This window comes from Lissotriton helveticus, chromosome 1_1 (assembly GCF_964261635.1).
Source record: "Lissotriton helveticus chromosome 1_1, aLisHel1.1, whole genome shotgun sequence".
Lineage (NCBI taxonomy): Eukaryota > Metazoa > Chordata > Amphibia > Caudata > Salamandridae > Lissotriton > Lissotriton helveticus.
The window spans coordinates 1,746,199,694-1,746,225,961 of record NC_136057.1 but is presented as its reverse complement, the minus strand read 5'-3'; the positions used below and the strand labels follow the sequence as shown (position 1 = coordinate 1,746,225,961).

The window sequence follows — 26,268 nt, the reverse complement described above, 5'->3', positions numbered from 1 at the left end:
CTACCCTTAACTTGCACTTCTGAGGAGTAGCCATCAGCGTGGACTCCCAAAATCCTGCAGCCAACTGTTCCTCTGACGGCCTACACAACAACAACCCTTACCAACACACCACAGGAAGAGCACTTGGCTGGACTGGAGCTGCAACCTTGGGGCAGAGTGAATACAGAGTAATGTGACTGTGTGAATGCAGGGTCAGTGAAGAGCCTGTGCGACTGCAAAGTAAGATGTGTGACTGTACAAGTGCAGGGTGAGTTGTGTGCTTTTGTGCCTGCAGAGTGAATTATGCAAGTCCACTGTATGAGCGCAAGGCGAAGGATGTCCCTTTGTGAGTGAGTGTGTGGAGGTTTATTAGTGTGCCTCTGTAAGAGCTGGAGTGAGTGCTGGGGGTGCATGGTGAGCGATGTGTCTGTATGAGCGTACAGTGAGTGTTGTTACTATGAGTATACTGTATGAGTGATGTGAATGCACTCAGTGAATGGTGTACACTAGTGAGAGCAGGGAGAAGGGTATGCTTATGTGAGTGTAGGCTGAGCAAAGCATTGTGCATCTGTGAACACAGGGTGAGAGGAGCGATGTGTCTGCATAAGTATAGGGTGAGTCTTTGTGAGGTCATTTGCATATTTTTAATACATATTGCAAGGTTTCGGGAAATATATGGGGAAAATGCAACATTTGCACCCATTTTTTCTATATTTTTCTTGTGAAATAGTACCAAACTAATAATTAGTCTCATAGTAACCCCATCTCCATAGTTGTTTCAAGCTCAATCGCTGAGCTCTCTTGCACTTTTTCACACTTTAAATTCAACTCAAAGTTTTCTGCCTCACCACTTTTTAAAAGCACCAGCCGCCACTGCATAAGCCTAAAAGTGGAAGCACAAACCATTTGTCCCTGAGCCCTAGATTTTCTGTCATCAGCACTTGTTCTCCATATTTCAACAAGAGCAGTTCAAGCATGAATGGCAAAATATCCTAGTTTGCAAATGTTTTCTACATAATTCTGGTTCCTCAATATTTACCGCATAATGCATCATCTGCTGCATAAATTGACGATTTTAACTAAAAAATTGTTTGTAGCTCAAACGGATCAAATGTTACTAAAAAATGTGACTAGTGTTTCTGCAAAGTTGACAGCCCTTTGCAAAGGTTGACTGATCACCTTGTCACTGCTGGATTATTATGTCATTAGTGTCGCTACCACCCACCGGTGTGTCCAATCTTCGAAGCATGTGTGTGCTTCTGGTCACCAAAAGGGTGGTGTGATTGTGGGGAAAAAAGCAGGCAAGACCCACTCCATGGATCACCCACGTGATGGCTGGTACCCCCAGAGTACACTCACAGGAAGGCTGGTTGGGGCACGGCTAATTGATCTGTTAAATTCTGGCCTGCCTGCTCCGCGCTGTTCAAGAATATTCTATCTCTGATGTATAGCTTTTCAAATTTGATGGCGCAGTTGCACGCTCATATATGTTAGACAATTTTAGCCTGCTGGTGCTGCCTCATTGGCAGTGTGCCTCAATTGCAGTATTGTCAGAGGGGCGCGAGAATGCGTGACTAATGCATTTTAATGCGGTGATGCGGACACTAGCATTAAAATGCGTTAGTCGAGAGCCTGATGCAGCGCTACCCTAACCCAGCCCTGAAACTGCGAAAAGTACAATTATAATAACGTTATTATAACTTTATTTTTCCTGCTCAAAGAGAGCATTTGTTAAAGTTTTCATGTTAATCGCAGCACCCATCATGAGCTCAAATTAACATGAAAACTTTAACAAATGCACACAATCACCCGCAGCCCAGATCTATTAAGAAAAGAAATGCAGCAACATAGCTGCCAAGATTTCAAATTGCTATGTGGGATGGTTTCAAACCTGCATTAACACCATTCACGTGGATCTGTATGTGTGGAAATGCACAGTCTTTTCACTTTTTTAAACAAAAGCTTGGAGTGATATTTGGCACTGCACCCACACGCACGTCTGGTTATTGGTGCACATAGCCTTGGTTGCAGCGCACATAGAACTTACACTGCCGCACACAGAGGAAAGAAATTAGAGGGAACATTGATTGTGACTTGTATGTACACTTATTGTGTGTCTTTGTCTGTTTGTTTTCCTATCAGTGACATGCAGACTCAACTGTAATAGGCTAAGAAGACACCTAGGATATCAGATGATCGTTTTCCATGTCATAGCAAGATATTTATGCAGTCACTTTATTTTACTTTTTTTTTTTTGCACTTTCACCCTGCAGTAGCATAATTTATATCTAGGTCCTGATGAAGGCAATGGACACAGGTGTCCAACATATTTGCTGAAACATGTCGACCACTTTTTACATCCAGGCAGTTATTTGTTAAAACTGCTATTGCTGCTTTTTAACATTGGAGGAGTGAGCAGAACCTGAATAAAATTCCATACTGCTCCCTCACCCAATTTTATTTTCACCATTACTCACATTTTCCCACACATGCACTGCAAATCAGTCTCATACCCACTTGTAAGGTTTTATCATCTATACCTAGACCATACTGGCAACTACCTGGTGTTTGGAAGTGATTTGACCAAGGCTTCCTTGGTTACCGGTAGCTCTCCAAGTGGTTGGTCTTTAAGGAATCCCAAATAATGAAGGGCGGTTCCGTGTGGAGACTGATGGGTATCCTTTCCAGATCACTTTGAGATTAGGGTATCCTCCACTCTCTCTTGATTTTCACGTTTCACTGGTAGGACATTATAGGACAGTCAGGACACATACTTTGGTAGACTTTTTAATGCTTTGTAGACCCATCGACACCTTTGTGTTATGTATTCATGTTAGGGAACGTGTCTTTGCTCGGTCTTTAAATTCCCCTGGGCCCCCTCCCACCTTCATGTTATTATAGGTTGCTTAGTACTACATTTGAGGGCATACTGCATGGGCAGATATGCCCCTGTGCTGGCCAGTTCCATTACCGCTAGTACAATTGACCAGGGAAGCCATTTTAGAACATGTGCTTGACACTGGTGAAAATGAGTTTCCCAGCGGCATGATGGCTTCATTGAAAATAGAGATGTTTGGTATTAAACATCCCGTATTGGCAAGGCAAACCCACACTGTGTTGGATTTATCAATACATGCACCCAGAGGGCACTGCAGAAGTGCCCCCTGGAAACCTTCCAGCCTCTTGTGTGCTTGCTGACTGGTTTCTGCCAGCCTGCCACCTGAGACTCTGTTCTAGCCTTCCAGGGTGAGAGCATTTGTTCTCAGGAGACTCAGGACAAAAGCCTGGCGAGGTTGAGGGTGTAAAACACCCTCTCCCACAGGATAACCTGCTTATTAGCCTTGGGGCTGACTAGCTTCAAGGACGCTGCCACCTTTGGAATGCGAATCTGTTTCCCCTCAAAGGACCGGAAGCCACCCCGCTATCCATAGCCTGCTTGGCACCTGGACAGGTGGGAAAATTACCTAGGCAAGTAGGTATGCCGTCTCCAGGCTAGTACCACCCCTAAGGTGGGCTACTGTGAGGTGGACACAATTTTTCAGGATTAGCCATCTTTGTGATGGTATACTTGGGAATTCTGGCACAGAGTTCTGCCCACTTCCCACAAGAAATGGTCATATAGGGGGCATAGTGACCCCAAGGGTCAATAGCGCATTAATTACTACCCTGCACTTCCCTAATGCCCCTAAATGCAGTATTTAGTGGAGTCACTGGCACCAGAGACGCAGATCCTGATGACATACGAAGATCAGCTGAAGCAGATGAAAGAACCTGCCCCATTCCAGTTTGAAATCTGTGCAACCTATCCAATTGTGTTCTGAGTCATATTTGACCAACAATCTCTTCCCAAGAGCAGATGAAAAAATGACTCTAAAAATTATAAGAAACTCATTTAAGCACTCTGTGGAATTTTTACCTTTTAACTATTTTCTTTGAGAAATCATGGTTATTTTTTTTTTCTAAAGATTTACTTTGTGCAAGTAAGCAGCTCATCTTTGGGGAATGTTGAACTCCTTAAATCATAAAATACTATAATATTTCACAAATGCCTCTTCCGAATTGTATCTGAAATCCGACATTTTTTTACAATGTTATTTGACTAAAAGCATCTTTTGGCTTCCTTTTAGTCTAAATGTTCTACATGAAACGCCACCTTTGGCCTACCTTGAGAGGGTAGTGGCCCTCGATCACTTAACTCAGTGTAGTTGAGGCAGGTTAACACCCCCACCCCCCGCCCACAAAAAAAGAAATCGCCAATCTCCACTAATTTGGGCTCAACCAGTTCATTAACAGGATTATAGTTCCAGTGAACAAAGCACTATGAGTCACCAGTAAGGGAATTATTTATGTATCCTCTTTTGAAAAATCTGCTTCCATACCTCACTTCCCTATGCATCAATATTTTTGTGTTGTACAGTCTAAGGTAATTGCCCAGGTGGAAATTCAGTTAACGAGTTACAAAGCATTTTTACGGTAGTGAGTTACAAGCAAGGGACATCATAGTTGTTGAGGGAAATTAACAACTGAAACATAGAGATGTAAATAACCCTGTCCACAAAACTACTGAAATATAGTGGCATTGTTTTCATAATGTTTTGGTGGTCTTTTAAGGCCCACATTACCCCAGGGCTCAAGTCGGGGGTACCACGCGGGTGGGCAGTGTCCCCCCACTTATTTTACCGGGTGGACGCCGTCCCCCCTGCCAAACAGCTGGACTTCACCTTTTGGCCGAAGATCGGAGCTCACAGCATGCTGCTCACGCGCTGGCTTCTCAGATGCAATCGCATCTAAGGAGTGAGCAAGGGGAGGCAATGAGCCCGATGGGGCAAGCCACCTTTCGTGACATCACTTCCTGCTGTGACGTCACTTCCGGTGACAGCATTCCCCCACTTCTTTTTTTAGGACTTGTGCCCTGCATTACCCTAAACATAGCTCAGCAGTAACACACGCCCAGTTCTGCCAGTCACCCTGCACCGCCCTCTGGTGGGGCATTACCAGGTACAGATGTTACTGCTCTGCCAATCACTCTTTAGGTCCCCCCTTCTGTTGCAATGTATCCAGCCCTTGTGTTTGCAGTAGCCCTCTGCCCACTTCTGACACCTCGTCCATATACCTTCTCATTGAGCCGGATCTTCAAAGGCCTTAGCAACGCAAAGCAAATCTGCTTTCATCTTTTAATCCTGTCTGAAGGGCTTGGGTTTACTTTTTCACACCAGAATAACAGTATGACAAACTGGGTAGCCCCAACACTATAGACACACATCGAGGTAAAGCGTGCTCAAATTTACTGACCTATCCTACACTCCACATAGAAAATATGCATGTTTATTGTCTTTAGTTATGGAGTTACTAATAAATTGTTTTTGAGATCTTGTTTTGTGTGTGATCCATGAGCGTCACCAAGTCAGTTAGCGCTGCCTTGTTGCAGTTGATGAAAATTGTTTCTTGCTTTCAGTAAGTCATGCCGCATGTATTCCACGGATGGTGCCTTCTGGAATCGGTGATGTGTTGCCTCTTGCAGTCATTGGTGACTGCTGGTTCATCCAATCAATGATGAATGGCGACTCTTGCTTTCATTGAGTTGCCACTTGCAGTCGATGGTGAGAGGCAGCCTTTGCGATGGCTAGTGAGTGCTGCTTCTTGTAGCGCCTCTTGCACTTAGTAGAGTGCAGGACCTCTACTAACCATTGGTGAGTGGTATCTTTTGCAGTCCAGCCTCGTCATAGGTACTCACTGCCTCCTGTGGCCAGGAGACTAGAGATATGCTCCTCTTGTTTAGATGTGAGCAGCCTGTTGTGTGTTGTTACTTCAGGGAAGTGTCATTAGAAGCCTCTCCCTCTTAACTCAGCACTGTCAAACGTTCTACACCCTGGCGTTTCACTGACATCGAACCTCTCTAATGGCCCCAATGAACATAAGATCAGTTTCCTCCTGTTTGCCATGGACTGAACTTTCTTTGCCCATAGCAAACTTGAGCCAGCCTCTCCCCATATTGAAAGCTGATTGTTAAAATGGGATTGCAATGTCTTGGCCGAGCTGTTAATAAACTGTCATCGTAGCCCTTATTAGCATGTCCCTCGCCCACAGTTTAGTCGATTAGTCCAATGGAAGTGTCTTCATGTCTCTGCCATACTGTCGTTGATAAAGATAAGCGTGATAGCGGAGTTCAGGCAAGACTAGACGGAAACATTTTTCATATTCCAGTGTGGAGAGGTTTCTCCGTAGGTTGTACCCTAGGATCCTGGTGGTGTCTGGCTGCCATGGACGGAGGTTGTCTGATGTCTTTTCTGGTCCCACTGGACCACCATCAAGACATGATCTCCTGGTCTCTCTTGTCAGGGACTCCAAAGCATCCAATTCCCTCTTCATTCTTGTGTATCCATAGCATTCGATTTTCTTCCATAAAGTCCTGTTGAAGTGTTCATACAAGTCCACATCCAGTTGGTTCCAGGTTCTAATCTGCTGAGACTTACCTCCATCAATATTCGCCCTGCTGCCTTGTGGTCTGGTGTTTAATCGTACATAAACCAGGTCTTCAAAATCCAAACTTAGAAGTTCCTTAACAAGTATCAAGGACTCGTCAAAGTACTCTGCAATCATTACTAGGTGAAAATCCTTCTCCAATTTTTCCAGATCTTTTTGCCAAGTCTCATCGACCCGCTCTCTGGTACTGTTCAAACCCAGGTCAAATGTCATTGGATTTTTGGCCAAACCATTTGTGATGTACCTAGAGTCGTAATAGTGATGTGGGGCTCTAAGAAATGTGGCAAGTGGACTTCCTGAGCTGTTCATCACCAGTTCGAATGCCGGCACCGTCGTTCTGTAGTAGGTGAACACTGATTCAAAGGTGCTCACTGGATCTCGGAGGATGGTGAGATAGTGGGCGCTCCCAGGCATGGCCTCCTGTACTGCAAGTACATCTAACCGCATGTGGCTGCAGAGGATGTTAAACTCTGCAGCCTCTCTTGGAAGGTCTTCCACAAACCCCTTGGCAAACTTCTCTGGGTAGGCAAACTGGTAGGTATAGACTGGGAAAGCAAAAGTGAGACCCCGCTTCTCCCCAAGCCGAAAGAGAATGTTCTGGAAAGTGCTGCTGCCAGTTTTATGAGTTTTCAGAAACACAATGTTTTGACTTCTTATTTCGCTATTTGGGAAGCATTCCTTTCCACGTGGGGTCTTTACATCTGGCTCAAACCGTCCTCTTTCTCTGCTAATGCTACGTCCTTTCCCAGCTGTCTTCCTGCAATTGAAAAGAACAGTTGAAATTAGATATTCTATACAAAGTAAGCAGTGAACGTTGAGAAATTTCACATTTATGCAAGGTTTGGGAATCCTGACAATCAATTAACATTTCCACATACCCAGACAAACCAAACTTACTTCTAACTGCATGTTCCGTAACTTTTGGATTATCCCAGGCACAAGACTGAATCTGGAACTATTTGGACATGCACCTGCACCTAGTTTGACTAACCTATTTGGGCCTCAGTCCAGACCCTTACTGGCACCAACTCTTACCTCTACTCCTGTGCTGGAGGCTTTGTTGATACTGATAGCTCCTGCACCGACGCTGCCTCAACTCCAGTAGTGCCTATCTGGATCCGGCCCAGACGCCAGTCTTTAATCCAGAACTGACATCAGCCCATACCAAGCCTATATCTTGTTATGATATTACCAAAGTGCAACTCATAAGTTTGGATGAATCCCATCCTCTTCCCTGGCACCATTTCTATATTAGGCTGCAGGACCTGTTCATATCTGGTTCTAAAACTGTTCAAGGGCTTCAAGATGGCCCACGTGATAAGGAGACAATCAATTTGCTTCCCCATTGCATAGATGCTGATTTATACTTAGACCTAAAGAATGGCAGTCACCTAGATACCTCATATTAGAAATTGGGTTGTTGGTTGACTAGGGTATTAACCAAAGTCAGGCAGCTACCACTGAGTTAGTGTAAGGAGCAAGCAAACCGTAAATGAGCCTGTGCTGACTCACTGGTATCTTGGCACAGAGCAGTTAGGCTTAACTTAGGGGCAATGTGTAAAGTATTTGTGCAACACTTCAAACAGTACAACAGTGAAAATGCCACACAAATAGATTCCTCACCAAGTTAGAAAAATAGAGTTTAAAAAAAATAAATAAAACAAGACCAAAACGACAAGCATCCAATAAGCAGAACTTGAGATATAATTTTTGGGGAAGAATAAACTGTAAAATATCGCTTAGAAGCAATAAGCACTTACTTGGGATATCTGGTCACGCTTGACCGAGACAAAGCCAAAAGTTTGGGCTCCCAGTGATGGAACATGGCCTGGATACAGGACCCATTGAGGTCCACTGAACAAAAGTACCTTGATCCTGGCTGGGTTGACGTTGACGATGCGTTGGTGTTAATCCATGCAGTTGTGGCGATGCGCCAGTCCTGATCCGCGCAGCAGTGGTGATGCATCGGCTCCGATGAGGTGCAATGCTTAGATTCGTCGTTGAAGATGCCTTCAATAGAGATGCAAAGACCTTGCACTGGGAAGAGCTTCATGCAGTTGTAGTTCCTAGGGCGATGTGTCAGGGCTGATCTAGGCAGCTGAGGCGATGCGCTGGTTCTGGTCATGCAACTGGAGTGATACACCGGTTCTGATCCATGCAACATGATCGATGCACAGTTTCTGATCCACATTGTGGCAGCAAAGCGCCCGTTTGACAGAGGGTACATAGGTTTTGCTATAGCAAGCACCTTAGGCCCCCTTCCAAGGCTCTAGGACTGGGATGGCACCACTGGACAGGGCAGACTCGCAGATGGTGGAGTCCATGTGCAAAAGTAAGGTTGATGCAAGTTTTTTTAAGTCCCTGAGGGTTCAGATCAGGAGCCAGCCAGGTAGCCCGAGGAGTCCCTCTGGGTTCACGTGATACAGGTCCTGTCATTCTCAGCCAGGCAGAGGAACAGCAGGCAGCAGTCCTTTAGGAGCCCTTCTTCCTTCTTCCTGGCAGAATATTAACAGGTCCAGAAGTGTACTGTAGTGGTGGTGTCTGGGTCCAGTAGTTCTACCTAGTGGCCTTAGGAGTGGGGAGACTTCAAAGATAGGCCTTTGAAGTGCACAAATGCCCCGCCCACTCTGTCCTGGCTCCAGACTCACTACTGGGGGAGGGGGGGAATTGCAGCCCTTTGTGTGGGGGACAGGACGCAGTCTATTCAGGTGTAAGTGAGACTGAGTCCAGCTCCTCCCTCCCATCCTGCCAGGATGGCCCATCAAGGCACACCTAAACTCTCATTGTGTGTGGCTGTCTAGAAGGAATACACCAAGCCCAGCTGTCACCCTTCCCAGATATGTCGGAGGCAGGCAGCAGGAACCAAATGGCTAGAGTAAGAAAATGCCAACTTTCTAAAAGTAAACACAAGATGATGGATGGAGTGCTGAAACGTTTCAAGCACCCACCCCCCCAGTCAAAATATCTGGTATTATTTCCTTGTTCTTTTGCTCACTATGCCACCCCAGTTTGGACCCACCCATATGCAAATTAGCCTTGATTCTGCACCTCTTGGGAACAGTGCAGCCCGACCAGCCTGGCCAGGTACTCGTTGGACTGGAAACCAACATCCTGGGACCGGTTTCGGGGTCTCATCCCTCATCGGACAAGCTAGCTAGAATCCAGGGCCACAGCGAGCAAGGGACCCACTTCTGGGCATACCTTTGGACACTTAGGGCGAACACAGCAAACACAACAAGATGATGGACGGAGTGCTGAAACTTTTCAACCACTCTCCCTCAGTCAGGCGATCTGGGTTTAATCCATCATTCGTTTGCGCACTATGTCACCTCAGTTTGGCTACTTAAGCGGTTGGCACAATCAGTGCTGCAAATCCACTAGTAGCATTTAATTTACAGGCCCTGGGCACATGTAGTGCACTTTACAAGGAGCTTTTAAATAATTTAAATATGCCAATTGGGTATGAGCCAGTGTTGCCATGTTTTACGGAGAGAGGACATGCCGTTTGCACTGATTAGCAGTGGTAAAGTGCTCAGTCCTAAGGCCAAAACAAAATACCACAAACGGTAGGAGGAAGGCAAAATGTTTGGGGGTGACCCTGCCAAAAGGGCCATTTTTCAACGAAACCCCCCTCCAGCCTCTAGCCAAGGTACTCCAATCAATGCCTTGATGGACTTCCCTGCTTAGGGCGATAGAACGTGGACAACGGTCCACTACTGCAGAGGCACTTGTCAGAGCTACGCCTGTCTAAACTCTGTTGGATCCCTCTATCTATACTCTCTTGAGCCTATGAACTGACCCATGACAAATCCTTCTCATCTGTGGACCCCATATATGCAGCATCTAACCTTAATTTGCTCACAGATATACCCCAATACTCAAACACCGGCCCATTCCATCTCTTGGATCAGACTTCTACCCCCAACCCAAGGAAAGCTCTGTCCATATGGACAGTAATCAACAGAGGCCACTGACAGCTGTCAGTGTCAGGAGCCAGGCTCTAGGCCAACAATTGGTGGGTGGAGGCTCTAAGTGGGGATATTGGGTAAGCCTCTTTAACAGCCTTGGGACTGGCAAAGTGTTCCCTTATGGACTCCTGGGGTCGCATTGACCTCTGAGGTGTCTCAGAGTGGGGAGGGAGGGGGGCGGTGGTTGGGGAGTAGCCCCAGGTGCTTTGCTAACCTACTTCCACTCTACCTCCCACCAGTTATGGGGTAGTATCCTGACACTGGTCAATCAACGCAGGGGCTGTACCCTGAGGCTAAACAGGGGTGAGTCTTCCCTCACCCTGCCCCTCCACCTATCCAGGGGGTGGCTAATTTGCCAGAATGTAGTCTATGGGCATCTGTGGACTAACTACGATAGTCCTCTGGGTCACCTCCCCTCCCCATTCCAGGGATACCAGGGTGGGAGATGTCCTGCCCATGGGCCTGTGTTACCCTACACACCTGGTTGGTGTACTGCTCTGGGATAACTAGCCGTTCCACCATCATGGTCAGGCTAGTCCCAGTGTCCCTCAAAGCAATGAATTCACTTTCACCTGGTAGAAGTTACGACTCCCACCCTCTGGGATCACCAGCTCACCCTCTGAGTCTAGCTCCCAACTAAGGGAGATCATGGCATGGTCTATGACCTGCCCCTGGGGACTACTTACCCCTATTGGCCACTTCCGTAGGTCGCACTAGTGGGTGGCTTCTTTGAACAGACAGAGTCCCCCTAATTGTGTCCTAACTGGGAGCACTGAAAGCAGTGGGACTGGAAATGGGACGCACAGGGTCATTGCCCACTAGAACCTTCCCCTTGTTTCTCAGATGGGGCATGGGAACCCTTTCCTCCCCCCTTACTCTGGGACTTGTCTGGGTCATCTTTAACCTCCTCTTTCTACTGAGGGGAACCTGAACCACCCTGTTTGAGTTCACTCCCAGGTACCTTCTTGGACACTCTGTTGCTGACCCAGAGGTCTGCCTCCTCAGCAAGCCTCCTGGGGTCAGTCAGCATACTGTCAACTAGGTGCTGGCGCAAAGCTATAAAACAGATACTGAACATGTACTCTCTCATGATTAAATTGTACAACCCAACGTAATCCTTAACCTCGCTGTCCCACGCATGGAATAACATTTGTAATGGACATGGTATGCGGATGTAAAGATAACTATGTATCGATCAGCAACTGGCTTGCTGTTTGAAATATTTGTAGTTGTAGCATTGTTTTAAAATGCCACTAAATAAATTAAATAAAATATACCTTGCTGCCCCACACTCAACCATTCAGTGTCCTCAAAATCCTCCCAGGTTTGGTTGGGGAGCTTTTGGCTGTCCCTGAATCTTTGGCGGTACTGCTCAGTGGTCAGCCCAAATTTGGCAAGTAAATGCCCTTCATAAAGTCCACATTTGTAAAGCGCACAATCACCCGTAAGGGTCTCTAGGCGCTGGGGGCCGTCGGGAAGATTAAGCGAGCTATTGCCCAGAGTCACATGGTGCTGGGCTGACCTGCCGCCGGAGCCGGGGATCGAACCGTGGTCCCCAGATTCCAGCGTCAGTCGCCCTGGCCGCGGCGCCACACCTCTTCATGGGAGGGTACTTGGTTTTGTCCCCAACCTCTTATATAAAAAGTGTGTCCTTCCCCATAGTAGGCATGTGTTCCTGTAGACCCTCTCCCCCCAGTGCCCCTGAGGAACCCTGTGAACATTCAGTGCAACTTTATAGGCCGAAAACCATTTATCGGTGTCATCTTCCACCACATAACTGGGCACCAAATCCTTGGGTATGCGAACCCTTTTTTCCCCTTCAGGTACTGCTTGTATGCTAAAACAACGTCAACGCTCCGTCCATCATCCCCTTTGGTTTTTCTTTGTTCGCCCTAAGTTGGCAGGGCATGCTCAGACGTGAGTTCCTTGCTCACTTTGCCACTGGATTCAAGCAAGCCCGGCTGAAGACGGCTGTAATGCTAGAAACCAGTCCTGGGAAGCTTGATTCCGGTCCAGGGAAGACATGGCTTGGCAGTTCGGGCTGGACTGTTCCCATGAGGCACAGGGTCAAACTGATTTGCATATGGCCATGTCTGAACTGGGGTGGCGGAGTGAGCTAAAGAACGGTGATGGATTAAACCCAGATCAGTTGACTGGGGGTGAGTGTTTGTATTGTCAACGCTCCGTCCATCATCCCCTTTGGTTTTTCTTTGTTCGCCCTAAGTTGGCAGGGTATGCTCAGACGTGAGTCCCTTGCTCACTTTGCCACTGGATTCAAGCAAGCCCGGCTGAAGACGGCTGTAGTGCCAGAAACCGGTCCTGGGAAGCTTGATTCCGGTCCAGGGAAGACAGGGCTTGGCAGTTCAGGCTGGACTGTTCCCATGAGGCACAGGGTCAGACTGATATGCATATGGCCATGTCTGAACTGGGGTGGCGGAGTGAGCTAAAGAACGCTGATGGATTAAACCCAGATCAGTTGACTGGGGGTGAGTGATTGTATTTTCAACGCTCCGTCCATCATCCCCTTTGGTTTTTCTTTGTTCGCCCTAAGTTGGCAGGGTATGCTCAGACGTGAGTCCCTTGCTCACTTTGCCACTGGATTCAAGCAAGCCCGGCTGAAGACGGCTGTAATGCCAGAAACCGGTCCTGGGAAGCTTGAGTCCGGTCCAGGGAAGACATGGCTTGGCAGTTCGGGCTGGACTGTTCCCATGAGGCACAGAATCAGACTGATTTGCATATGGCCATGTCTGAACTGGGGTGGCGGAGTGAGCTAAAGAACGGTGATAGATTAAACCCAGATCAGTTGACTGGGGGTGAGTGTTTGTATTGTCAACGCTCCGTCCATCATCCCCTTTGGTTTTTTACTGCTTGTATGCTGCCATCGTCATTGCTGGAACCCACCTGTGTGACCTTAATACCCATCTCTTTTTGGCAACTCTCATGAGCCAACAACAACTTTAGGCCTTTTCAGCCTTTTTCTCCTCCCAGGTCCTTTCAGTCTTTTTTGTCCTTTAGAGCCCTTTTCTTCTCCTCTGCCTCCATTTTTAATTTAGCCACCAGCAGCGCTTGATTTCTCTCTCCTCTGTCGGTTCCTATGCGGACTGGCCGTGGTAAAAGGCACTGCTCACTGCCCTGGCAGGAAGCTCCAATATTCAGGGGTTACCCCCATTCCACTGCAGGTGTTTCATCAGAAGGGTTATCCTCCATCCCATCATCCTCTCCTGTAGTCTCACACAGCACAGAGTGAGCTTCTAACTAGGCCCTCAGTGCCTTCTGTAACTCCATCTTCCTGGTGCTGCTTTTGGCAGGAAGCCCAACCACCTTACTGAGGTCCATGAGCAGGGTCACAGTGTAAACCTCTATGTTGGCCAGTTCAAATTCTATTCTTGTGATTGCAGCTGTAGGTCCAGTCGGCAGAGACTTGAATTTGCACACAAAATCAAAGAATGCCAAACTGGGAGAATCCAAAATTCTAATTGGTCTTCAATGTGGTTGGTAGTGTACACCTGTTACTGCTTGGCACTGCACAAACATAAGTCCTATCCTCACCTCTGATCACCAATGTTAGAAATTGGGTTGTTGGATGACTAGAGTATGAGCCCGTCAGGCAGCAGTTACAATTTTAGTCGGGGTAAGAGGCAGGGAAATCCTAAATTGGTAGCTTCGCACAGAGCAGTCAGGCTTAACTTAGAGCAATATGTAAAGTGTGTGCAACACTTGAAACCGTGAAAGCGCCACACAAAAAGAATCCACACTAGGTTAGAATAATGATGCATAATTTAATAAATAAATCTGGTAGAGTATACTAGCCGCAGATTCCTTAACGTAGAATTATCCCCAGGCGTGAGACTGGATCCGGAAAAACTTTCTTGCCACAGCATCCCTGCACGCCGGGGGGACGGCACCAAGTGACTCAGCCCTGATGCCGTCCGCGTTTGTGACGTCAGCGAGGATACATAAGTCCCCACCCCAGCGCGCCTACGTCTGTTTATTCTCTTTTCTGCGTGCAACACGGATGCGGTTTGTGTCCTGGCCTGTTTTCAGGCCTTCTCTTCTTTTTCACGCTTGCCGTTAGTGGAACAGTGTGCGAATGCCTTCGGGCTTCAAGACTTGTACCTCCTGTGCACGTCCCATGTTGGTGACGGACCCTCACCCGATTTGCATGTGGTGCCTAGGTGAGCGCCACGACTCAGAGAGCTGTGACGCCTGCCAGCACCTTAAGCCTAAATCGTGGTGGGAGCGCCGGATGAAGCTGCTGTTGGCACGCTTGTCCAGGTCATCCCAGCGTCCGTCCCCTACCTTGGAGGCGAGGAGCCGCCGGTTTAGTCTGTGACATCGTCTCTCGCCATGGCCCCAAGTGCGTGGCTCACCGGCTGCTAGGTCCCTCAGTTTGTCTCCGAGGCCCTGTCCTCCTTCCGCGGTGGGCGCCGGCTCCCCCAGCGACAAGCGCCCCCGCCTGTTGCCTTCCTACCTGCCGCTTTCTGGGGCAGAGGTGACTAGGGCCCAAATGACAGCCTACGCTGTGGCTTTGCAGGCTTCTTTGGCCCTTCCTCTACCTCCTGAGACATCTGCGGAGCCCTTGCCTTGCGCGGGGCCTTCCGCGGAGTCGCCGGCGGCTCCGACTCCGGCGCCAAATGTTTCGGCTTCAGGTCGTAGGAGGGGGGTCTCGTCTAGGTGTGGTCCTTTAGGGCTCCCCTCTTCAGCGCCTGGCGTCCCTACCTCGTCGCAAATCCCAATGGGGCTCCCTGTGGCATCACAGGAGATCGCAGGGACTCCGGGCTTGCCCCCGAGTCCCCCTCAGTGCTCTGAGCAGGCGGCTGCCTCGCCAGAGGTCGAGCTTGCGCAGTTTCGGTGCCGGGAACCTTCCTCCCCGGCTCCGGTGAAGTCGCGAGTGGAGACCGGGACATGGGGCTCTTTCCCTAGTCCCTCTCGGTCCTTGGCGCGAGCGGCTGCCCCGTCTGAGGCCGAGTCCGCGCCTTTTCCTGGAGGGAATGTGGGGGCAGAAGTCGACCCGGCGGTGTGTTCCTCCCCGGAGATTGGGTGATTGGGTGCCGTATTGTTGCCTTTTCACCAGCACCTTCCAGGGGGGGCTCCTCGCTGTCCCCACGGCCTAAATCCTCGAACCCTTCTTTTTGTGGCTCACGGCTGGCTTTTCCACCGGCCTCTCTGCCTTCCCCTGAGGCCCCTCAGGTTCTCCATTCATCTGTGGATCCTCTTCTATTTCGAGGCTGGCCACTCCCCCATGGACTTGGGGATGGATGGCTCAGTCTGCAGCCATCACCCACAGAGGGATTACTTTCTCCTCCGCGATGCCGTACTAAGGCTAGTGTTGCCTTTGTGTGGGCTATTTCCACAGCCGCTGATATTCTGCGGATGGGTGAACCTGTCACTCCGTTTTCTATGGACAACCTTTTGGAAGTTACCTACTAGGGCTCTGGTGGACGGGAGTTGTTCCTTCCCTTTGGAGCGTCACTCCACAATTCTCTTATGGGGGCTTGGGGGCGTCCTGCCACGGGTGATCCGGTGCCTCTGGCGCTTCTGCATCGCCACTGTCCTTCTCCACATGACACTGTCTGTCTTTCCTTTCACCCCTCTACTCAAGGCTCTCTTCTGCGGAATGCCTTTCCGTGTTTGCCTGTAGTGTTGTTTCCTCCATCTCGGGAGGCCCAGTGGTTGGATTCATGGGGGCGTTACATCTTCGCTTCTTCCAGCGTCGCCTTGGGGGTGCTTAATAGTTTGTGTGTGCTGACCAGGGCTACTTCCAGTCTGTGGGACTCTGTTGAGTCTCTTCTTTCTCATGTCTCCCATGAGGGTGCCAGTGCTGATCTGCGGGGCCATGTGTTGGATGGTAGGGAGTTGGCCGCATTTATTCTCTGTGCAGACTTGGATGTTGCCGATGCTCTCGGCCGTGCTATGGCAACCTCTGTGGCTCTCCGTCGCCATACTTGGCTGCGTGATGCGGTCTTTCCTGAAAATATTAGAGAGCGTCTGGTTGATCTGCCCTTTGACGGGGTCCTTCTGTTTAATACTCATGCAGACTCCGCCATTCAGCATCTTCTTGCGGGCCTCTGTCCTCCTCCTCCACCTCCTCCTCAGTAGGTTGGGTGGTCGATCCTCCGGGTCTTGGTGGGGGATGTTATCCCACTTGCTCCTGGAATCTGGGGTTGGAGTGTCCTTTACACTTTCTGTGAGGGTTGCTGTGCTCTTGGGGTTCCTTGGTTGGCCCACTTTTTCAGTTGGCTGCTGGTTCAGCCCCCCTATTTTGGCTAGAGTATACCTTTTGGCTGCTTACTAAGCCTTCTGTGGTTTTTGCCGCAGGTTTACAGTTTTGTTCTCTGATGCTGGATTTGTCCCTAAGAGTGGTTCCCATAAATTTCTTAGGACGTGCCATACCCTATGTGGGGTACTTGTAGCTATTGTATAGCTCTTTCTTTCGCTGGGAGGGTGTGGACTCTCCTTGCGGGTTCTTGCCTTTCCTGGTGTCGCTGTATTCTGCTGGTGCGGTCTCTTGGTCATTACCTGGGCGTAGCTGGCGATGCTTAGTTCTGTCTTCTAGGTCTTGATGCGTTGATTGCCTGGCTTGGTATGCTGTCTTCGACGTTGTGCTGCGGTGTTTCACCCTCCTGTTCGCTGTTTCAGCCTGGTCCTCTTTTGAGTGATTTCAGGGGGGATGCGTTCCTGTGTTGACGGCTAGGCCCGTCCTACTTGTTTCTCCTCTTATCTTCTGGCTGGTCGCCTATTGGTGCCCATCTGCGCCTGCCTGGATGCTGTGGTCTGGACGTTTAGTTTCCTGGTGCTTGTCCGTGTCCAGCTGCGCCTGCCTGCTTTTCTGGTCTGCAGCCAGTTGCCTTGGAGTGGGACCTGGCGCCCCTGCTTCTTGTTTTGCGATAGCCTTGTGGGACTATGTTTTTCTTCTCCCACCTGCCTTACTACTGAGGTGCTGTTCTGTCTGGTCTGTTGACTTCCAGCTGTGATGGGTTTGCTGCCCTCTTCACAGGATGTCTTCCCGATGGAGGGCTCTTGTCTTCATTTCTACCCCTTCTCCTTGGTGTCTCTGGGTTGCTCTTCTTCCTCGGTACTCCTCTGCATTGCCTGTACCTCTGGGGCTTCCGGTGGAGGTCCCTATTCCATTGACTGCTGGCCTCCTTTCGTATTGCCCTTGCTTCCGCCTGCTTGGTGAGGGCTGGGCTGCCTCTTTTGTCGTTATAACACATCCCCTTAGGGGCCGGTGTTCTTTGACATTGCTGAGGTTCTCTTCTGCTTGGAGGGGGGGACTGAGCTCTTTCCACTGTCCCTGTACTTTGTCCCCTGTGGGGGTCTGGTGCTCGCCTGAGCTTGAGAGGTCCTCTTGTAGACCCTCCTTCCCCTTGGGTATTGCTTGGGTATCCATTCTACGTTAAGCAATCTGCTGCTAGTAGTCTTTATCCGATGTACGAGTTACTTACCTTCGGTAACGATGTATCTGGTAGAGACAATTTTTTTCCTAGCTCCTGCTTGCTCTTACGTTGAGAATGTATTCCATCCCATAAACATTCCCACTCCTGCCGTAGCTGCTAAACTGAGGATTCACTGCGCCCCTGGGCTGAGCGATGATCCAGCTACAGTGTGTTTAAGGTAGGTAGAAAAACAAGTTTATTTGTCCATAAAGCATTCTGAAACCTCAATTGACAATTAAAAGCATTAAAAGGGCCCTGTCATAACTACCCAACACCCCCTACCCAGTACAGTTCATCATTAAAATTCTGTTTAACCAAGCGTAAATACCGAGCAATTCCAACTGCCACATCTAAATAACGCATTTCTGACAATAGCCCCACAGCTTTCCCCTATGGAGAACATCATATTTAAAAAACAGAGGTCTTAAAAACTTAATTCGATTTGCAAGATAAAAGATATCCAACTGCCACATCTAAATAACGCATTTCTGACAATAGCCCCACAGCTTTCCCCTATGGAGAACATCATATTTAAAAAACAGAGGTCTTAAAAACTTAATTCGATTTGCAAGATAAAAGACCCAGTCCATAAGCATATGCAGATGGGAGCATTTAATTTTAGGGGGCAGGGGCAGAGACCACTATTATTCTGAACCCTGGTCCAGTATGGGCAGATGAATAGATTGGGTTACATCCCACCCTGACCCTTAATATTTTATTTCTCAATCCTGGGTCTGGTAACTGCAATAAATAAGGGAAAAGAGTGTCCTGGCCCAGAGTAGAGATTGAGAAGCTTATAGATGGTCTCTTACTTATACAATAGGTAATTTGATTCATTCACCTAAGCAACAGATTCTCTCAATGTGTGCATGCCTTGGAAGGGGTACCAAGATGTCATTGTACAACTATCTGAATGGAGGTTCCTAAGGGAAATTACCCTGGTTCTTATGGCCTTTGTTTTGAATAACTCACTTGTGATGCTTGTGCAGAGCCTTTGTTCCCTAATATTGCTTTAAATAGCGTTAATCTGGGTTTGATGTGCTACTACGGTATCGCTCATTGATCAAGGAATCAATAGTTCAGCCTTCCATGGGTTGAATCCCCTGGTGCACAATCTTTGCCTCTAGATCACTAGAGGAGTATTTGTTTGTACAGATTCAGTAGTCAAAGTTATTTCAATCCAGTTGGTTTTATTAGATGAACTTAAATTCAGTTCATTATTATACTGTATTCAAAGTAGCATCCTCACTGTCATTTTAATTTTCCGAAATCCAATGCATTTCGGGCTGATGCCCTTCGTCAGGGATCACTATAGGTTAAAACGGAACTGAATTTAAGTTCATCTAATAAAACCAACTGGATTGAAAAAAACTTTGACTACTGAATCTGTTGCCCTTCTAATCTGTCCCATTCGTATGTTGGATCAAGGGAAAAAAACCTCTCCTCCATACAGACCCAGCGGAGGTATCTTCCCTTTGTAAGCCCTTAGTAATGGAATATGGGAAAGCCCCCCCGAATCTACTATTAAAACTGGCTAGACAAATGGCCTGCGTTAGGGCCTTCTGCTTAATGCCTTACCAATGCGTACCCCAATTCAAATTCCTCCTGAAGTTTAAGCCCAAATATTTATATTGGTCTATTTGCTCCACCTCCTGTGTTTCTAAGTGCCAGGTGAAACTCTTAAATTTTTTCCCACAGACCAAAATCTTGGTCTTTTCCAGATTAATGTGGAGCTGGTTCTGCTTGCTATAAGTTGCTAGAGCATTTAATTTCCTCTGCAGATCATTAGGCGTACAATCCAGTAATGCCAGATCGTCTGCATAAAGCAGACAGACAATTTGCTAGTTCCTGATTTTAGGGGAAAAACACTTAGAATGGGAAATAAAGGTGGAAAGGTGGGCCAAAAATAGGCTAAAGAGCAGGGGTGCTAGAATGACAGGCCATTGTCAATGGGAATTCTTTGAGATAATCGACCCGCCTTATCTAACTCCACCTAAGCCCAATTACCAGAGAGCAAGGCTTGAAGTACACTAAGGAAGTTTGACCGGAGCTCCCAGGTGACAAGTTCCCCCAACCGGATATCCCTATCCACAGAATCAAAGGCTGTCAGGAAGTCTACAAAACAATAGCGCAGCTTTTGATTTTCCTCCAGGGCCTTTTGAATAATGGCCCATAATGCAAAACAGTGGTCTATAGTGGAGTGACCCTCTTGAAAGCCCCCCTGTTCTATTGGAATTCTCTTGGTTTCAATAGACCAGTCTTCAAGTTTGGCTAAAATAATCTTAGAAAAGATCTTTAGTGAGATGTCAAGAAGGCTAATAAGCCAATAATGTATGGGGTCTGTACCACTCCCTTTTTTTTAAATGGATTTCACTATAGACCATTTCCATGAAAAGGGGTAAAGGCCGGACGTGGCAATCCAACTAAACAAGGAAGAGTAAACCATGGCCCATCAAACACTGTTCGTCTTAATTATTACTGCTGAAATGTTATCGGGGCCAGCAGCGAGGAACTCTCGCAATAACGGCCTTTACTGAAAAACATGTAACGGGGAGTTTTCGTTCAAGAATTTTATGGGGGTCTGTCGGAGCCGAAGGGTCCCCTAGATAGGTCTGTCAAATAAGTAGCCCACTGAGCTTCCGGGAACATACAAGCAAGCGTGCCCCTATTTTGACCACTAAACTCATTAACCTTTGCCCAGAACTTTTGCTGATCCTTGAGGAGGATAACTTCCTGCATCTCATCCAACTTACTATGGTAGGAGGTGGCTTTTTTTGTCTTCACATGAGATTTATATTGACGTTTAAGTTTAACCAGCTCCTGGGAGGCTAAGGGGCCTGGATGATGCCGAACGCTCCTAGCTCTGTCTCACCAATCGTTTCAACTCTTGACAGTCAGGTGCTGATTTTGTCTAAAGAGTAGCGCAAGTAATTAACTCCATTTATCTTTTCACAGTTTAGCATGGAAAGGTTAAGGTTATTTATGAACCTATTTTGAAGGTTGAAATTAAGTCCTTGTATGGAGTTGGTGTTCTGTCGATATTTTAGAAGAGCTTGCTTAGCAACCATTAAAAATTGTCGTAAATAGGGGAGGAGCTTCGCGGGCATCCAAGATGGTCGCGTGAGCACAGAGCTCCCCGGACCCGCGTCGCCCTTCGCAAATATCCTGACTACATCCTGATTTTGAAGATGGGCTTTTGTTCGCAAACTCTCGTTGATCTCAACATTCTTTGAAGAATTGAATTTGGACGTTGGGACGAACTTTTGCAGACCCGCCCGAGACGGACCGGGGGCTCGGTTGCTTGGCAGGCCGAGTAGTAGTTTAACAACAACGGCTGAAGGGGTCTCCTCCCGATCGACCCCAGTCTAACTTTCAGTTTCGTTTTCTACTCCCGGCTCAGATTGATTGAAGCGCTGCCCTGATCAACCCTTGGCCGGCCTGGTGTTTCTACACTGCTGTGTGCTGTCCCTGCTGAGTGCCTCATTTCCAGCTTTCTTGGCGTCTACGCTATTCTGATCCAGTTTCGTTGTCTTCTTGGCCACTCTACACCCGGCCATTTTCACCAGGTCGCGCGGGCCCCTCCAGGGTCCCTTCTCCAATATGGCCACCAGACCTGATACTGAGAGACGCAAGATCAAGACACCTCTCCGTGGGGGTCAGACCCAGACGAACATTATGGACCACTACTCCCATTTAAAGGGGTCCCCCAGCGGTGCTGGCCGCACTTCTGACCATCCTAAGGCTGATTCTGCTGCGACCTCAGAAGTATCGCTGCAAGACGTCATGAGTGCCATCACCAGCATGAAGGCCTCCATGGGACAGCTGTACGAGGCCCTTGCCTCTAAGATCGACACATAGGCCGTCGACGTCACGCTGATTAGAGCGGACTTGGCGAAGACTAACGAGAGGGTCAAGTCGTTGGATTTGAAGACTTCCAGTCTGATTACTGATGTCACGGACGCTCAGACTGAGATCGGTAACTTGCGTTCCTCTCACGACATGATGGCTCGTCGCCTCGAGGATTATGAAAATAGGGCCCGTCGTAACAATGTACGCCTTATCGGTGTCCCTGAGAGTCCCGAGACTCCTGCAACCAACCTTCTCGTGGAAGATCTGGTCACGAATTATTTCGCTCCCGCTGGACTTAGCAAATTCTTTGCTGTTGAACGGGCCCATCGAGTCCCCGGCGGAAAGGCGAAGCAGGGTGCCCCCCCCCCCCAGACCCATTATTGCAAGACTATTCCACTTTAGGGATAGAGACGCTATCCTTCAAGCCTCGCGGGACAAAGGCCCTGTGAAATTCGAAAATGCCTCCGTGACCTTCTATCCCGACTTTACACCGCTCGTTCAGAGGCAGAGGCTGGGATTTCAGGGAGTAAAGAGACGGCTGCGGGACTTGGGCCTTAAGTACGCCATGTTGTTCCCGACCAGACTTCGGATCGAATATGAGCGACGTACGTTTCTCTTTGATCGCCCGGACAATGTTAGTGACTGGCTCGACTCTTTGCCCCAGAGAGACGATCGATCCGGGCACCCCGGTGGCGCCGACGGTGGCGTGCCGGAGTGAGAGTGACACTGTGGATCCTGGCATCTGAACTTTTCTACTATTTCAGCTGAGTCTGGACATTGGTTCTCTTGTTCTTATGTTAGATCGGCCCGAGGGTGGCGGGGGTGAATGGGGACTCTTCCTCCTCCTGGGTTCTTTGTGTAGATTAGTTTTATGACGGGGCGACAGGCACACTGCAAGTTGGGGTGGCTTATGAGTCGCACGCAGGGGTGCAGGGTGGGGGGTGTTGTAACGGGTTCAAGTTGGGGGGTGGTGGGGTGTGTGTGTGTGATTCTTTCTATTCACGAGGCATCGTATTGTTTTTTTTCATCTGCTCTGGTCATTGGGTCTTGTGTGGGTGCTGCTCTGCCTTCTTCTTGGGGATGGGGGGTGGCGAGTTGAGACTGCTATCCTGGAATGTCAATGGGTTGGGAGACAGGATAAAGCGAGGGGTTGTGTTACAGTTCCTTAGACGCCATTCCCCCAACATTGTCCTTTTGTAGGAAACGCATCTAATAGGTAATGCGTGTCAGGCCATGAATAGGCGTGGATATCGGCTGGTGGCTCACTCTGGGTTTACTTCTGGTTCCAGGGGGGCGGGCATTCTTATCCGGTCTTCTCTCCCTTTTGAAATCGATGAAGTGACGCTTGACGACAGGGGGCGCTATGCGGCGCTTACTGGTAGATGGGAGGGGAAGACACTGTCCATACTTTCGGTTTACATCCCTCCGGGCCTACAGGCCTCAACTTACGCTGATCTCGGTAGGGTTATATTAGGGCTTCCTGATCCTTGGTGGGGATTTTAATTCTGTGGTTTCTGGCACTTCTGATCGTTGTCCCCCTAGGGATTTGGCTAGGTCCCAAGTGTGGTTGAGTGACTTGCTTGAAACCTTTGGGCTGATGGACAGTTGGAGGTTGATGCACCCTACGCAGTTACAATACACCTTCCATTCAGGGGCCCATGGCAGTCTCTCTAGGCTGGATTACTTTTTAATGCCATCGGTCCAATCCTCCTCCATTAGAGAAGTTCGCCAGCTTCCCAGGGGCATTTCTGACCATTCCCCGCTGTGGCTTTGTTTTGAGGTCAGGGTGGGCAGTGAGGGTAGAGTTGCTCCTATTAACCCCTGATACTTCCGCAACCACAAAACCCGCTCTGAACTTGTGAGTGCTATTGATCATTACTTTAATGAAAATGTGGGGTCTGTTTCTTCTTCTGTTTCATTGTGGGAAGCCTTTAAGACGGTTATTCGTGGGCAATCCCTGTCGCTGATTGCCGCCGCCAAGAAGGCTAACAATGTGGAACTTGTACGCTTGGAAACCGAAATAACTGCACTTGAGGATGATCTTGAATCAGGAGTCTCTTGCGCAAAGCTGCACTCCCTCAGTTTGAAACAAGCCGATTATAGAGCTCTCGTTACTGATGCGGCAAAAGTGATGTATAGAGAGCAACAGGGCAGGTTGTATGATGTGGGAGACAAGGCTGGTAAATTGCTTGCGTGATTGGACAAGACAGAGAGAGTGAATCGTGTTGTACCGGTGATTGAGAGGCCTGTTGGTGAGTGTGTTACGGACCCAGTCGGGATCGTCCAGTGTTTTGTCGACCACTTCAAGACTGTGTATGCCTCGGTCTGTGATAGAGATGAGGAAGACTCTCGCTTGCTGCTGCGGGACATTGCATTGCCCTGCCTTTCTGACGCCGATAGAGACCTCATGGAGGCACCTCTTACGGTGGATGAAGTCGCGGTGGCCATACGTTCCCTTCGTTCTGGCAAGGCAATGGGCCCCAATGGTTTACCCATTGAACTGTACAAGCTGCGACCCGACAAAATGGCGCCCTACTTAAGGGGGATGTTCCTTGAGGCTTTGGAGTCTGGTTCCCTTCCTGCTGATCAACGACTTGCTACCATTGTAGTTATCCATAAGGAGGGCAAGCCGCGGGATCGTTGTACTTCGTACAGACCTATTTCTCTACTTAATGCCGAACCTAAAATTCTAGCTAAATTGTTGGATAATCGCTTGATTAAGGTGATCAGAGACTTGATCCATCCGGATCAGTCCGGTTTCATCCCACATCGCAACACCGCCCTTATTCTTCGGAGACTCCATGGAGTTCTCGCGAGGGCTGGAACACTCACTGAATCAGCCATTTTGGCTTCCCTTGACGCTACCATGGCCTTCAATACCATCGAGTGGCCCTACCTTTGGGCGGCCCTCTCGAAGTTTGGATTTGGCCCGGTGTTCATCGCCTGGGTGAAACTTCTTTACGAGAGGCCTTTGGCTCAGGTGGTAGTTAACGGGAAGGTGTCCGGTGTTTTTACACTTGGGCGTGGTACTCGGCAGGGCTGCCCGCTGTCTACGCTGCTTTTTGCCCTCGCTTTAGAACCTTTGACGGAATGGCTCAGTTGGGAGCATTCGGTGGACTGGATTTTGAGGATCGTATCTCGCTATATGCGGATGACATCCTTCTCTACCTCACTTCCCCTCGGAAGTCCTTGAATGTACTTTTTGATGTTTTGACCTCTTTTGGAAAGAACTCTGGTCTTATTATTAATTGGGCTAAATCCTGCGTTTACGTTTTGGCAGGAGATCTCCCTCCATTGCCTCGTAGATTTCCAATTCAAGTAATTGAGACCGGCTTTAAGTACTTAGGGATTTATGTCTCCTTGGACCCCTCTGTGCGCTACAAGCGTAATTTGTTACTCCCCCTTCAGCGGCAAAAACTTGATGTTGCCACTGTCACCACTCGGTTGTGCGGCTCTTTTCAAGATGATGTCGCTGCCTCGATTTTTGTATGCACTTCAGAATTCATTTGACCCAGTTCCTTCGGGTTATTTTCGTGAAGTGGAGAGCCTACAGAGACGACTGGTCTGGGACGGGCGCGCGCGCATTGCTCTTTCCAAACTCACGCTTCCGTGGTATGACGGTGGCATTGCCCTCCCAGACATCAAGCGTTATTATTGGGCTTCTCAGTTGAGTGCGGTCAACCACGCGACTTACGCTCCCGACCCTGCCTCGGCTTTCGCTATGGATAAATATCTTCTGCCAGGAGGGAATTTCAGTAGGGCGCTGTATTCCAAGGGGCTCTGTGGAACACTGACCGGTCCCACCAAAATTGCTGTACGGGTGTGGCAGGACAAGAATGCGGCATTGGGGTGGTGTGGTAGATTTACCCGCGCGACCCCTTTGTATGATTCTGAAGGTTTGGGACATTTGTGGAGAACGAAAGGCTTTGATAAATGGGATATGATTGGTATAAGCAAGGTAGGTGATCTATGGTCTAAGGGTAACGTTAAGTCCTTCGATGTGCTGAAGGCGGAGTACGAGCTCGGTGACACGGAATTCTTTAGGTATGCTCAGGTCCGTCATGCTCTATTGTCAGTTTTTGCTGTGGGTGATGATATTCCTGAGTCCTCCCCCCTTGAGGACCGCATCCTAGATGGCCATGTTCCCGACAGCACAATTTCACTGATCTATAAGAAACTGATCAATAATAGACCTGATTTGCTTGTACGCCTCAGGGCTTTGTGGAGTGCTGATGGACTAGAACTGGATGACGAGGACTGGCAATCTGCTCTGTCCTCGCCTAAGGAAGTTGCCATACCTGCTTGCCTTAGGTTTGTCCAGCTTAAGATCCTCCATCGTGTGTATGTTACTGGTCCGAGTCTGGTTCGTATGGGTTATTCTGTAGACGGGTTGTGTAAGCGTGGTTGCGGTATGACTGGCACCTTCCTCCACATTCTATGGGAATGTCCGGAGGTGGTTGAGTTTTGGTCCCGAATACATGTGGAGATGGAAAGGGTTACTGGTGTGTCGCTGCTGCCCGAAGCCAGGCTATGTCTGCTGAATGTCTGGGAAC

The 26,268-nt window shown here is 48.6% G+C and overlaps 1 protein-coding gene across 1 annotated transcript; it reads right to left on the bottom strand.

Moving 5' to 3' along the window:
- Positions 1 to 6,075: 6,075 nt before the first annotated feature.
- LOC144765233 (galactosylceramide sulfotransferase-like) lies at positions 6,076 to 26,051 on the bottom strand. Its single transcript, XM_078650319.1, has 2 exons — positions 26,014 to 26,051; positions 6,076 to 7,219 (listed from the first exon to the last, which is right to left on the bottom strand). The coding sequence occupies exons 1-2, from the start codon at positions 26,049 to 26,051 to the stop codon at positions 6,076 to 6,078; spliced, it is 1,182 nt and encodes a 393-aa protein (XP_078506445.1).
- Between the last annotated feature and the right edge of the window lie 217 nt (positions 26,052 to 26,268).